Source organism: Chiloscyllium punctatum, chromosome 30 (genome assembly GCF_047496795.1).
Source record: "Chiloscyllium punctatum isolate Juve2018m chromosome 30, sChiPun1.3, whole genome shotgun sequence".
In the NCBI taxonomy this organism is placed as follows: domain Eukaryota; kingdom Metazoa; phylum Chordata; class Chondrichthyes; order Orectolobiformes; family Hemiscylliidae; genus Chiloscyllium; species Chiloscyllium punctatum.
The window spans coordinates 22,015,038-22,026,532 of record NC_092768.1 but is presented as its reverse complement, the minus strand read 5'-3'; the positions used below and the strand labels follow the sequence as shown (position 1 = coordinate 22,026,532).

Sequence of the window (11,495 nt, the reverse complement as noted above, 5' to 3'; positions counted from 1 at the left end):
TAGCAGTAGTGTGTCATATTTACAGGATGCACTGCAAAATTCACCAAAGTTCCTCAGACAGACCTATCAAACCCACAACCACTTCCATATAGAAAGACAAAGGCAGCAGATACATGGGAACACCATCACCTCCTAGTACCCCTCCAAGCCACTCACCGTCCTGTATCACCATTCCTTCACTGTTGCTTAGTCAGAATCCCAAAACTCACTCCCTGATGGCATTGTGAGTCTTCCTACAGCAAATGGATTGCAATGGTCCAGGAAGGCAGCTCACCATCACCTTCTCAAGGGGCAACTCAGGACTGCCAGCAAATACTGCACATTCAACAATGCCCATATCCCACAAGTGAATTAACAAAGTTGTCACTCAGAGGTGGAAGCATTTAAAGGGGAACAGCAGCATTTCTGTTACTTACAGGGTTACAATGTAATCTCTTCCCCTCCTCCTTGCACCACTCCCACTGTCAACACTCTATGGACTTTCACCCTGAGCACTTTTGTTCCAATTTTCTCCTTCAGTCCCTTCACTCCGTTTCTCCCGACCACTGCTCCACATTTCACTTTGATATGGAACAGTGGATGGGAAATTGATTAATGTACAATAATAACTTCTCAAGTCTTCCGTCGAATTTCACCAGGAACCTTTGAACTGAATGTGTTCATAAAAGCAATCACATTGAAACTGAAAGCGGTTTTACTCAGGAAGTGCTGAGGGTGAAAATGGATTCCACACAGCAGGTCCAGAGTTTAACCAAGGAGGTAATTTGTCCCATTTTTCTGAAATTATTAACTGATCTGGCTCCACTGGATTGTGAACACAACGGTTGCCGCTCCTGTATCACCCAGAGTTGGAAAAAGCAAGAGATAAACTCCTGCCAGGAAGGTAGACAGGAGTTTCCAGAAAGAAACCTCAGAGGCAGCAGGGCCTTAGCGAATCTGACCGACAAAGCTCGAACATTAAATCTGAATCTGCAAGAGAAGGAAAGTAACCATGACTGTGAGGAACATCAGGAAGAACTGAAGCTGTTTTGTGAAACTGCCGAAAAAATGATTTGTAGAGATTCCTGGGAACACAGGGAGCACTGCTTCATCCTGGTTAAAGAGGCTGTTGGAATCTACAAGGTAAAAGGAAACAGATTCCATCCCCTGATTATTTCATCACATTTTCATGGTCAAACACTTTTATTTTCTGATTTTCTTCCCCCAAATCCCAGGATCGAGTGAAATCTTCTTTGAAATCTCTCACCAGGAAGAAATCGGCGGCTCTAGAAATGGAGCAGCAGCAGAAACAGAAGATTTTCCAAATTCAGGTAAAATCTCCCAGAGCTGATTTTCAAAATTTGATTTGCTCGTTTGATTTTTTTTACAGAAACATATTGTATTTATATTTCCCCTAACAGGAGGAATCCTGCAGCCTGCAGACCCACATCAAATCTGAGTTCACTAAAATGCACCAGATGCTGACTGAGAAAGAGCAGAGTTTACTCCGAGATCTCAGGGAACAAGAGGAAAACATTCTCAAACCAATGGACCGAAATCTCTGTAAAATTCAAGATAATTTAAGTTCTCTTCAGGAGAAACTCTCAAAGTTGGAGAAACAGTTGGAACGAGAAGACAGAGTGGTATTTCTGAAGGTGAGGGATTATATTTCAGATTGGTTCAGTGAAAGTGACTGTGAACAGACCCAACATGATGCAGTCACCCATCCTCCTTCATTCCCCCATCACTATCTCCCTTTGCTCCTTTCTCCCTCATGGTTTTCCCTACTTTTCTGTTCAAACGTTTGTGTCAATCGTACTGTGTGACATTGGATTCCATATTCCCATCACTTTCTTGATAACAATCTTTCTCCTGAACTCCCCATTGGATTTATTTGTAATTAGATTATGTTCATATATTCCAATTTTCAGGTTCTTGAGAAATTGAAACGTGTTGACTAAATCTATGGGATCAATCCCTTTCATAATTACAAACTTTCAATTCAGATGTTTACTTCAGTAAAATACATTAATGTTTCCTTCAATCCTTTGCAGTTGTTTTAATTTTTTGACCTTCTCCTGCTCTCAAATATCCTTTGTGTTCCATCCTCTTTCTATTCCATGTCTGCAGTAATCAGAATTGACAATGCTCAGCAGGTTGTAACAATGTGAGTGCAATTGCTGCTTTTTAGATATAAACAGTCAGTCTCTGTCAACTCAGATTGGTATCCTGTTTGTTTCAGGAGGAAGCATCTCGGGAGAGGAGGTAGGACATGTACTTGACTGAAACTCAGTAAAATTATTCAGGGAAGTGATTGTGATGAATTTACAACAATTATTTTGTTTTGTTTGCAGGATTAGTGATAATAGTAATGAGCTCTCACTAACAGATGGTGCCCTGTCTACTGAAAATTTCAACATTGTTTTACCATTTCCCGTGTGGAACGAAATGCTGGAAACTATTAAACCTGGTAAATCTCAGATCAGTTCCTTTGTCCTGATTCCTATTTTAAAATTTGGATTGTTATGTGTATAAATATTAATGACAGTATAATTAATGCTCAGTTATAAAGAAAGCTGGATAATAATGGCTTTCACTGTCATCGACATCGACACAGTATTGGAGCTCTCCAAAAACTGAAGTCAACAGGAATTGGGGAAAACTCTCCACTGATTGGAGTGAAACTGAGCACAAGGGAAGTTGGCTGTGATTGTTCAAGGTCAATCATCTCAGCTCAAGGGCATTTCTGTAGGAATTCTCAGGGGAGTGTTTTTGCCAGAAATCTTCAACTGCTTTCCCCCTATATTGGGGAGGGGGAGGAGGCGGAGATATTCTCTAATAATAGGACAATATTCTGCCCCATTTGAGAAAGAAACCGACACCACAGTGAACCTGCACAGTTACTGCCTCTGTTATTTGAATTCATGTATCGCTGGACATCGGAGCGCGTCTGGGAAAATTAACAAACAGTGAAATTCACAACTGATCTTGGAGGAACTGTTTGGGCAATAAGAGGTACGTCGGCTTCCAAGAGATCAATTGTGTTAGGAGACTCTCTAGTCCGAGGTACAGACAGATGTTTCTGTGGCCAGCAGCGAAAAATCAGGATGGTGTGTTGCTTCCCTGGTGCCAGGATCAAGGATGTCTCCGAGAGGCTGCAGAATGTTCTCAAGGGGGAGAGGGGCCAGAAAGAGGTTATTGTCCAAATTGGAACCAACGACATAGGAAGGGAAAATGTTGAGATTCTGAAGGGAGATTACAGAGAGTTAGGCAGGTATTTAAAAAGGACGTCCTCGAGAATGGTAATATCTGGATTACACAGGTACTACGAACTAGTGAGGGCAGGATTTTTGTGTTTTGTGTCTCCTTTTCTTCTCTCTCCCTTTCTTCTCTCTCTTTGCTCAGCTCAGAACCTTCTCTCTTTTTCCTCTCTCTCTCTTTTTCCACTCTCTCTCTTTTCTCTCTTTCCTCTCAGTCTCTTTTATTTTATCTTCTGACTCCATTTTCCTCAATTCTATTGTAAGATTTTCTACCTCGACTACACTTGTCTGTTTCTCTGACACACCTAAGTGTTTGAATAACTCCCTTACAATTTCAGCTTGACTTTTGTCATAACTTATTTGTTAATTCTAAAAGTATGGCCTTTTTCTTTCCTTCTAAACTTTCTTGACAAATTTGAGAATCACTTTCAAATCCCAGAACATCTTTCGCAATTTGAAGAGCCATTTCTCTCACTTTTAAATTAACTAACCACAAGTCACCGAAATTAAATAAATTGTCTCACCTATGTTTTATTCAAGATCTGGGATAATAACCTGCAAGTGTTTAAATCTACTGGGCATTACCGTACCCCAAATCTATTCAAATCTGTCTAAACCTGTTCAAGCCACGAATACGGGACACAAACTATTCAAATCCTGGGAACGGGCCCCCAAACTGTTACAACACAGGGTAACCCCCTCTGCTAATTTAACCAGCAACATAGAAAAGATTCACCTTGTGTCCTAACACTTGGATAAGACTTGTTCGATGTCTGGTGAACTCTATCCCGATTCCATTGCCTTCCCCTTTGTGGGGCCTGGGGTTAGAGTGTCCAGAATTGACCAACTCGACATTTCCAGGGTATACGTCTCCCATGTTCCGAAGGTCTCCATGTGACAGAGAATGCTCTTTGATCACAACCTGGTGTCGGGGAGAGCTTGTTCCGGTCAGTATCAGGGTGAGGTCGGCGTACTGGCCCTTTAACAACCTGCTTCTCGAAGATGAGCGGCTCTGGGGGTTATTTTGTCACTTCTGGACCCGCTGGAGGAGGAGTGGAGGGGTTGGGGTTGGGGTTATGCTTCCTTTCCTTGAGGCTATGGTAGGATGTGGGTAAGGCTCATGCCCGTCTCTCTGTCAGCAGTTTGTGTGAGGGTCAGTGAGGAAGAGGCAGAAATCCAGGATCGAGGGGTTGGAGAAGGAGCTGCTCAACCTGGAGTCACATCTCAGTCAGCCCGATGTGGACCCGGCCCTGTGGGGGGGGGTTGGGGGGGGCGGTGTATGAAGAGAAGAAGGCCGCGGTCCGGGATCTGCAGCTCATTGGGCCCCGGAGTGTGTACATGAGATCACGGATCCAGTTCCTTCAGGATCCTGACCCGGGGCTCCCCCGTCTTCTACTCACTGGGAAAAGGGCCTGGGATCGACCAGCAGCTCTTTGTACCAATGAAAGATCCCTCATCGTGGATCTGAAGGGAATCAGGGCCCAAGTGAAGGCCTATTACCGGGCTCTCTCTCCGGATCCGTCCAGTGAGGAAGCTCGCAGAGTTCTGTGGGAAGATCTGTGGCAGGTCAGCCCCGAGGGCGCCGAGAGGCTCAATGCCCCTCTGAGTTTGGAGCTGACCCGTGCACTCGACCGTCTTTCCATGGGGTTCCTTCGGGCATTCTGGGATATCCTGGAGGAATGTATCACAACTGGAGAGATGTCCCTTTCTTGGTGCAGGGCCGTCATCACTCTGTTGCCTAAGAAGGGGATATCTGTTTGTTAAAGAATTGGTGCCCGGTCTCCCTCCTCAGCACAAACTACAAAATCTTTACCAGGGCACATTCGACTCCCCTTGGCACCTCAGGAGTATGTCAGCTTTCGAGTTTCAGACACGTTTTGTCGCTGGGATCAGAGTTCTGTACCCCGCCGCGGAGTGCCCAGTGAAGGTTAACGGGTCCCTGACGGTGTCCCTACGCTGTGGGAGAGGAGTGTGTCAGGACTGGCCCCTGTCGACCCAGCTTTATTCTCTCTGTGTGGAGCCATTCCTGTGCCTCTTGTGTGAGTGGCTTTCAGCTTTCGCTCTGCACAAGCCGGGACTGGAGGGGATTTTTCCGGCTAACACTGACACCGTGTTCCTGATGGTCACAGACCCAGCTGATATGTGGAGGATGTGCGTGTGTCAGCTGGTGCAGGTTCATAGTTCCTTAAAAGTGGAATCGCAGGTGGACAGGGTAATGAAGAAGACGAAAGTGAGGACTGCAGATGCTGGAGATCAGAGTCAAGATTAGAGTGGTGCTGGAAAAGCACAGCAAGTCATGCAGCATCCCAGGAGCTGGACAATCATCATTTTGGGCAAAAGCCGTTGAAGAAGGCATCTGGTATGCTTGCCTTTACTGCTCAGTGCCTTGAGTAAAGGAGTTAGGATGTCATGTTGTGGCTGTACAGGACATTTATTCTGTCACTTTTGGATTACTGCATTCAATGGACTCCCTGCTATAGGAAAGGCATTGTGGGACTTGAAAGGGTTCATACAAGGTTGACAAGAACGTTGCCTGCTTTGGGGCGTTTGAACTATAAGGAGAGACTGAATCAGCTGGGGCTATTTTCCCTGGAGCGTCAGATGATGAGGGGTGACCTTTTTCAGTTTTATAAAATCATGAGGAACATGGATAGGGTAAACAAACAAGGCTTTCTCTCGGGTAGGGGAGTCCAAAACTAGAGGGCATTAGTTTAAGGTGAGGGTGTAAAGGTTTAAAAGGGATTTAAGGGTCAACATTTTCACGTACCCTGCCACCTGTGTATGGAATGAACTGCCAGATGAAGTGGCGGAGGCTGGTACAATTACAACATTTAAAAGGCATTGAAATGGGTAGATGAGTAGGAAGGGTTTGGAGGGATATGGGCCAAGTGCTGGCAAATGGAATCAGATTAATTGAGGATATCTGATCAGCAGATGTTTGTTTCCGTGCTGTGCAACTCTATGACCCTAAATTCTTCAGTTTGTTTATTATTTCTGTTTCCAGAGAGGAAAGGAATTTATGAATGTGAAAGTGAGTTCAACACTTATTTTTTAACTCACAGGAAGGAAAGAAACTCAAAAGCTGACAACTCAAAGCAATGTCCGTGTTAAATCCCATGTGAACATTGTACATCAGAAACAGGAGCAGGAGTGACCCCGAGAGCTTGCCCTGTAATTCATAAAGATGGCGGCAGATCGGATTGTGACCTTAACTCCATTTTCCTGCCTGACTCCCACAACCTTCAACTCCCTCATTGATCAAAAACCTGTTTAACTCAGCTTCCAATATATTCAATGAACTGGGCTCCATTGTTCTCGAGGGGGGAGAGAATTCTAAAGATTAATGATTCGAAGACACAAAATCCATGTTAATTGGTAGGGCCCTTACTTTGAAACTCTGTCCCTGGTTCCAGGTTCCCCCACGATGGGAAACAGCCTCTCAATGTCTACTCTGTCAACACCTTCACCATCTTATACATTTCAATAAGAACCTCTCATTCCTCTAAACTCCAATGAGTACAGCCCCAGCCTGAAACCTTTCATCACAAGGGAACTGCTTCATCCCAGGAACCGACTGAGTGAACATTCTCTGACCTGTCCCCACTGTTTCAATAAAGCTCTTTCTCAATGGCCCCGACTTTAGTCTCCCCAGTACCAGCTGAATTCCTTTCCATGACATTGGATTTCAGGAGATTTAATTGATATTTTGAGAACAGATTCAGCATTTCCATTTTCAATTTTGTGGGAACACATTTCACTCCCCCATGACATTGGAAAATAATGAATGATAGTGGGGACTCAAACAAACAGGAGCTTGTTCTTACTGAGGCAGCTGGAGCTATAATCCATTGTCACAGAGTCATAGAGTGATAGAGATGTACAGCATGGAAGCAGACCCTTCGGTCCAACCCATCCATGCCTATTAGATTTCCCAACCCAATTTAGTCCCACCTGCCAGCATCCGGCCCACATCCCTCCAAACCCTTCCTCTTCATATACCCATCCAAATGCCTCTTAAATGTTGCAATTGTACCAGCCTCCACCACATCCTCTGGCAGCTCATTCCACACATTGGGTGTAAACAGAGAGAAAAAGCTTGAATAAAGCTTGAAGAAACATCCCCCTCCCTCCCCACACACATGTCCCCCTCTCCCCTCACCTCTGCACAATTCCACCTCTCTCCCTCTCCTGCATACATCCCCCTCTCCCCGAAGCACACACTTCACCCTCTCCTCCCCGTGCACACGTCCCCCACTTCTCCCTCATACACTCCTCCCCCTCTTCCTCGCACACTTCCCACTCTCCCCCAACGCACCCCTCCCCCTCTCCCTCTCCCTCTCCCTCTCCCTTTCCCCCTCCCCCTCCCTCTCCCCCCCCCTCCCCCCGCGCACGCCCCCTCCCCCACCGACAGACATCCTGCTCCCCTCTGCGCACAAATATCCCCCTCCCCCGCATACATACATCCACCTCTCCCCTCTCCTCACCGTGCACACCGAGCCCTCTCCCACCCACCCACACCTACCCTCTCTACACCCCGCTCCTCCCCGTCTCCCCCCCGCACACCTCCAGCTCCCCTTATCCCCTCCCCTGCAGATATCTCCCCCTCTCCCCTCTCCCCTCTCCCCTCTCCCCTCTCCCCTCTCCCCTCTCCCCTCTCCCCACACACATTCCCCTCTCCTCCACATACGTTCCCCTTTCCCCTCCCCTCCCCTCCCCTCCCCAACACACATTCCCCTCTCCCCACTCTCCCCAGCACATATCCTCCTCTCCCCCTCCCTCTCCCCTAAACATATCCCACCTCCCCCCGCACACATCTCGCTTTCCCCTCTCCCTGCACACATTCCCCTCTCCCCACTCTCCCCAGCACACATCCCACTCTCCCCAGCACACATCCACTCTCCTCTGCCCCCCCTCCACACACATCCCCCTCCCACAGACCCATACCCAGGGACTGTCTCTAATTCTCTGTGTTTCTCTCCCAGTCTCAGTGACCCTGGATGTGGAAACAGCGAATCCCTGCCTCGAGGTGTCTAAGGATCTGAAGAGTTTGAGACTGACTGGGGACGGAGGAGTCTTGCTGACACCGAGAAGAGGTTTACAGTCTGTCTCTGTGTCCTGGGATCAGAGGGATTCACATCGGGGAGACATTACTGGGAGGTGGAGGTGGTGGGGAATCGGGGCTGGAATCTGGGAGTAGCCTCAGTGTTTGTGCAGAGGAAGAGATGGGTCAGTCCGATTCCGGAGATTGGATTCTGGACCATGGAACGGGATGAGGATCAGGTTCATATAAACTCCTCTCCTCAATTCCCTCTCCCTGTCAGTCTGATCCCCAGGAAGGTGGGAGTTTATCTCAGTTATGAATCTGGGACAGTTTTATTTTACAACACGGATACCAAGTTCCATCTCCACACCTTCACTGGGAATAAATTCACTGGGAAACTTTATCCTTTCTTCGAGGTTTGGGGTTTAAACAAATTTCTGAGAATCAGCTGTTAAAGGGGCGGGGTCTCCCTGATGTCACAATGACCCCCGGGTTTAGGGTCTGGGTCAGGGATTGGGGTCAGAAACCTCCCATTGACAACAGGATGTTACTGAATGTGTTATTGAATTCTGAGATTATACTTTGTAACATCACAACCAATCTGTCAATAAATCAGATACAAATATAAATGTCAGATGGTGAAAATAAAAAGTAAATTAAATATCTTATGTCTCCCCTTCCTTCATTTACTCCCTGCTTCAGTCCCATCCTCTATCTCTTCACCTGTTTCCCAGTCTGGAGCTGGGATTTCACTGTGTTTCCATTTCTCACTCTACACCCGGAACATGAAATCCTGAGGGAGAAATCCAAACACTGAAGGGTGACAATGCTGCATTTGCATAGCATCCTCTATCTTTGTATCTTTGAGGAGTGGAATTACACACAATCCACTCTCTCCCAGGATATACTGTATCCCCAATGTTTAACTGTCCCTTAACTCTGGTTCTCTGTGCACAGATGCTGTCTGACCTGCTGAAGATTTGCAGCATTTTTTGATTTTATTTCTGATTTTCAATGTCCCCAGGATTTGGATGTGTGTCACTGCCATCTGCTGAATGTAATTGTTATTGAATGAAATTGGCCGCAGTACCAGCTCCTGCCAGGCGAAGGCGGTCCTGTACCGTGTTTCTGAAAAGGCTCAGAGACCAAAGCTATGGTCTGTGCTAGAGCCAGCCCCACAGGCCAGGTGGAGGGGGGTGGGGTGGGTCATGAATCCAGTCAGGGTGACTGTGAAGAAGCTGGAGGAAGGATCAGCATTTAACCGGACCTTCTTCCTGAAGAGAATCCTCCTGGATTGCTGCGGGTTCCAAGCAGCAGATATTTTCTATCTGCAGGATTTCTCCAGTGGGGGTACTTCGACATGACCTTCAGGAGTGTGAAGCAATGGGAGTGTCTCCTGAAGGTATTCGAGGAGAAAGGAGGTGAGGGCCCCCACTCCGTGCTGCCTGTGGCTCCATTGTTCGTTCTCCGTGCACAGAAGAGCCTTGTCTCGTTCATCCTCCCCACCTTATCCCTGTAATCTCCTGTCTCACAACACTCCGAGGTGTTGGAGCCCAATTCCCGGCCTACACTTTTCATCCTCCCACCCAGCTTTCCTCCTTTAAGACAATCCTGTGTCTTTGACCATGTGTTTGGCTCATCTGTCCAAACATCTCTGTCTGTGGCCTCATAATCCAAAGGGACAGGCTCATGATCTGGGGACATGGGGTTGAACCAGGGCAGCTGGTGAAATGTGAACAAGAATCTGGAATCAATGGACCCTATTTTGATGTAGGTCAGTGAGTGACAGAGGGATAGAGGCTCAGTCCGAGTTCATATGTGGGTGATACTGGTTTTGGATGACGTGAAGCTGACGCAGAGTAGAGGGTGATATGTGCCTCTCCAGTCAGAGGCTCAGAATAACAGTGAGATGTCAGAATGGTGTGTTGCCTCCCTGGAGCCAGGATCAAGGTTACCTCGGAGAGGGTGCAGAATATTCTCACAGGGGAGTGGGACCAGCAGGAGATCTTTGTACACATTGGAACTAATGACATAGGAAGGGAAAGGGATGAGATTCCAAAGGGAGAATAACGGAAATTAGGCAGGAAGTTAAAAAGTAGGTCCTCGAGGGCAGGAATATCTGGATTACTCCCGGTGGTACGAGCTAGTGAGGGGAGGAATAGAAGGATGGAGCAGATGAATGTGTGGCTGAGGAGATGGTGCAGGGGAGAAGGATTCACATTTTTGGATCATTGGGATCTCTTCTGGGGTTGAATTGACCTGTACAGGAAGGACAGATTGGACCTGAATTGGAAAGGGACTAATATAACAGCAGGGGGATTTGTTGGAGCTGCTCAGGGGGTATTACAACTAGTGAGGGAAGGGGGACCCAGGGAGATAGTTAGGAGAGAGATACATCTGAATGGTACAGTTGGGAATAGGAACAATAAAACAGTCAGAGCAGGCAGGAAAAAAGCAGAGAACAAGGTAGGACAGATAAATTAAAGTGCATTTATTTCAATGTAAGAGACCGAACATTGAAGGCAGATGAATTCAGAGCATGGTTAGGAACATGAGATTGGGATATCATAACAATTACAGAAACATGGCTCAGGGGTGGACAGGACTGGCAGCTTAGTGTTCCATGGTATAGATGCCATTGGAGGAAGAGAAAGAGGGATAAGAGAGAATGGGGAGTGGCATTTTTGATCAGGGATAACATTACAGCTGTATTTAGGATATTCCTGGGAATATATTGAGGGACGTTATTTGGATGGAACAGAAAAATAAGAATGGGATGATAACCTCATTGGGATTGTACTATAAACCCCTCCAATAGTCAGTGGGAAATTGAGAAATAAACTTGTACGGATATATCACTCATCTGAAAGAATAATAGGGTGGTTATGGCAAAGGATCTTAACTTCCCACAGACTGGGACTGCCAAAGTGTTCAGGGCTTAGATGGAGAGGAATTTGTTCAGTGTACACAAGGAAATTTTCTGATTCAGTATATGGATGTACCTACTGGAGAAGGAGCAATATTTGACCCAGTACTGGGAGATAAGGCAGAGCAGGTGACTGAGGTGTCAGTGGGGAGCACTTTTGGGCCAGTGACTATAATTCTATTAGTTTTATAATAGACGTGGAAATGGAAAAGGATAGACCAGATCAAAAAGTTAAGGTTTAAATTGGAAGAAGGCCAATTATGACGGAATTCGGTAAGAATGTACAAAA

At 46.5% G+C, this 11,495-nt stretch overlaps 1 protein-coding gene across 1 annotated transcript; it reads left to right on the top strand.

Moving 5' to 3' along the window:
* Nucleotides 1-720: 720 nt before the first annotated feature.
* LOC140455256 (zinc-binding protein A33-like) lies at nt 721-8,739 on the top strand. The gene is given in 7 exon segments (XM_072549991.1): nt 721-1,122; nt 1,215-1,310; nt 1,401-1,634; nt 2,222-2,244; nt 2,334-2,449; nt 8,222-8,296; nt 8,299-8,739. Coding segments are annotated over 7 exon segments (1,383 nt in total). The 3' UTR covers nt 8,736-8,739.
* Nucleotides 8,740-11,495: the final 2,756 nt, after the last annotated feature.